This window comes from Marmota flaviventris, chromosome 1 (genome assembly GCF_047511675.1).
Source record: "Marmota flaviventris isolate mMarFla1 chromosome 1, mMarFla1.hap1, whole genome shotgun sequence".
Classification (NCBI taxonomy): domain Eukaryota; kingdom Metazoa; phylum Chordata; class Mammalia; order Rodentia; family Sciuridae; genus Marmota; species Marmota flaviventris.
In genome coordinates, this window is record NC_092498.1 from 213,770,605 (window position 1) to 213,773,493 (window position 2,889).

General features: G+C 41.2%; 1 protein-coding gene across 1 annotated transcript; it reads right to left on the reverse strand.

Moving 5' to 3' along the window:
* On the reverse strand, nt 1-2,209 carry LOC139705219 (olfactory receptor 7E24-like; the record flags this gene model as incomplete). The annotated part of the gene is made up of 2 exons (XM_071610131.1): nt 1,230-2,209; nt 1-17 (listed from the first exon to the last, which is right to left on the reverse strand). Coding segments are annotated over exons 1-2 (942 nt in total), but the record flags the coding sequence as incomplete, so codon positions are not given.
* Nucleotides 2,210-2,889: the final 680 nt, after the last annotated feature.

Below are 2,889 nucleotides of genomic sequence, written 5' to 3' on the forward strand. Positions count from 1 at the left end.
ATCGTTGCTGCAAAGAGGTTATTAGACCATGGAGACATGAATATTTAAACACATATATTAAATTATGAAGAGACATTAATGAACAAGGGCAAGTCTTGGCAGCTGCAATACAACAGGCTTTAGATGTCAGGCCAAAAACATGCTACAATTGTGAACAAACAGGACATTTTAAAAGGAATTGCCCCATAGGAAAAGGGTTTAACCAAACTAGGTATCAAAGGAATAGAATACCGGGTATTTGCCCACGATGCCATAGAAGGAGACATTGGGCTAATGAATGCCATTCTCAAACCACCATAGAGGGTACTCCCTTATCAAAAAACGGACAAGGACCAGGTATTTACCCACGATATCGTGGAGAAAGGCATCAGGCTCCATTGCCAAAAAAGGGACTGGGGGGCCCAATGCTCCGGGGCCCAGGACCACAAATATACAGAGCACTGGAGGAACCCAGCAACACCATCAGGGTAGTGCCCAGGACATATTGTCCATTAAATCCCTCATCAGACAAACCAGAGGGAGTGCAGGGTTGGACATCTGCTCCTCTGCCAGAGCAGTACTAACTCCAGAGATGGGAGTTCAAATCATTCCCACGGGAGGAAAAGGACCTCTTCCCCAAGGAACAGTAGGCTTATTATTGGGACGTAGTTCTTCTACACTAAAAGGACTTATGATAAGTCCTGGGGTAATTGATCCTGATTATGTAGGTGAAATAAAAATTATAGCTAGTTCTCCAAGAGGTATATCAGTAGTTTCACCAGGAGATAGAATAGCACAGTTGTTAATAATACCTAGCCTACATGATAAATTTTCTAGTCATAGTGTAGAAAGAGGTTCCAGGGGATTAGGCTCCACAGGTGTAGATTGGGCTATGCTGTCTTTAAATTTAGATTCTCTGGACACAGATGCTGACCTTAGCATCATATCTCATCAAGAATGGCCAAAACATTGGCCATTACAACAAGCCACTCAAACGCTTTGAGGCCTAGGAGTGGTGACTAATCCCCATAGAAGTGCAACGGTATTAGATTGGAAGGATCCTCAGGGATGTGTAGGAACTATACAGCCATATGTATTGGATCATCTTCCTATGAATTTATGGGGACGAGATGTCCTAGATCAATTAGGTTTGATGATAACAAATAACATCAATCCTAATGCACCCACTACCCTACCCCCTCCCTTTCCTCCCACATCTCTGCCCTATCTAGAATTCTAGATAGGATCATATCTGCTGTGCAGACTCCACAGGGCACTTTTAATGTCCCTGTTCCTCAGGCTGTAGATGAAGGGGTTCAGCATGGGGATGAGCACAGTGTACATCACTGAGGCCACTACCACATCTTTCTTGGGGGAGGATGACACAGCTGAATGAAGGTACCCTGCAAAGCCTGTTCCATAAAATAAGCAAACAACTGAGAGGTAAGACCCACAGGTGGAGAAGGCTTTGTACTTCCCACCTGAGGATGGGATCCTCAGGATGGAGGAAACAATCTTATAAAAAGAGAAAAGGATCCCTGAGACAGGAAAAAATCCAAAGATGGTACCAGTAAAATACATGACTATAGTATTGGTTAATGTATTAGTACAGGGAAAATTAAGTAGTTGAGATGGATCACAGAAGAAATTACCAATTTCCACATCCTTGAAGTAGTTCAGTTGTAAAGCAATCAAATTGTGCAGCTGGGAGTCCAAAAGGCTAACCAGAAAAGGCAGAAAAACTAAGAAGCCACAGAGGCGAGGGTTCATGATGACCATATATTGCAAGGGGTAACAGATGGCCACAAACCGGTCATAAGCCATCACAGTTAGAAGCATGTCATCCATACATCCAAAAATGCTAAATAGAGACATCTGTGTCAGGCAGCTCACGTAGGAGATGTCTCTCCTGTGAGTTTGGGTGTTTACCAGCATTTTTGGGACTGTGGTGGAGATGAAACCAATGTCAGCCAATGACAGGTTGGAGAGGAAGAAGTACATGGGGGTGTGGAAATGGGAGTCAGAGCTGACGGCCAGGATGATGAGCAGGTTCCCGAGCACCCCAACCAAGTACATGGACAGGAACAGTCCAAAGAGGAGGGGTTGCAGGTCTGGGTCCTCTGAGAGGCCCAGGAGATGGAATTCTGAGACACCTGTTAGATTTTGTTCTTCCATATTCCTTGTGCACCTTGGGAAAAAGGAAAATGGTTGAAAAATGAAACAAGTACTTACTCAGAACTATATATTTTGAATTAAGTTTTTATATCCATAAACTATTAGCAACATTTCCCATTTGTAATAAACCTCATCTTCTTAGAGCTGTTCATACTTCAGAAATGCTCAACTGAGTAGATTTCAAAGACAAACAATATTAGAGATTAAAAAAATACCTATCTCAGTAAAATAATGCCTACTCATTTAAGAAAAAGATATAACAATATTTTTGTGCATTAAAAAGTCTTTTTAATGAAATAAATTAAGAAGCACTATGACACTTATCAAAAGAAGAAATAAAAATGGCCAAAAAATGCAAATGAACATATGAAAACATGTTCAATATCCCTAGCAATCAGAGAAATCCTAAAACAGCTGCCCTGAGATTTTTCCTCATTCCAGTTAGAATGTCAGTTATCAAGAATACAAAATAGAATAAACACTGGCAAGGATGTGAGGGAAAGTGTTCACTTATGTGTTGTTGATGGGACAGCAAATTAGTACAACCACTATAAAGAGTGATAGAGTTTCCTCAAGAGTAGGTATGAGGCTGGGGATATGGCTTAGTGATAGAGTGCTTGCCTAGCATGCCCAAAGCTCAGGTTCAATATCCAGTAATTAAAAAAAAAAAGAATGAAATCACCACATGACCCATCTCTCCTACTCCTTAGTATTTATCCAAAATAACTAAAATCA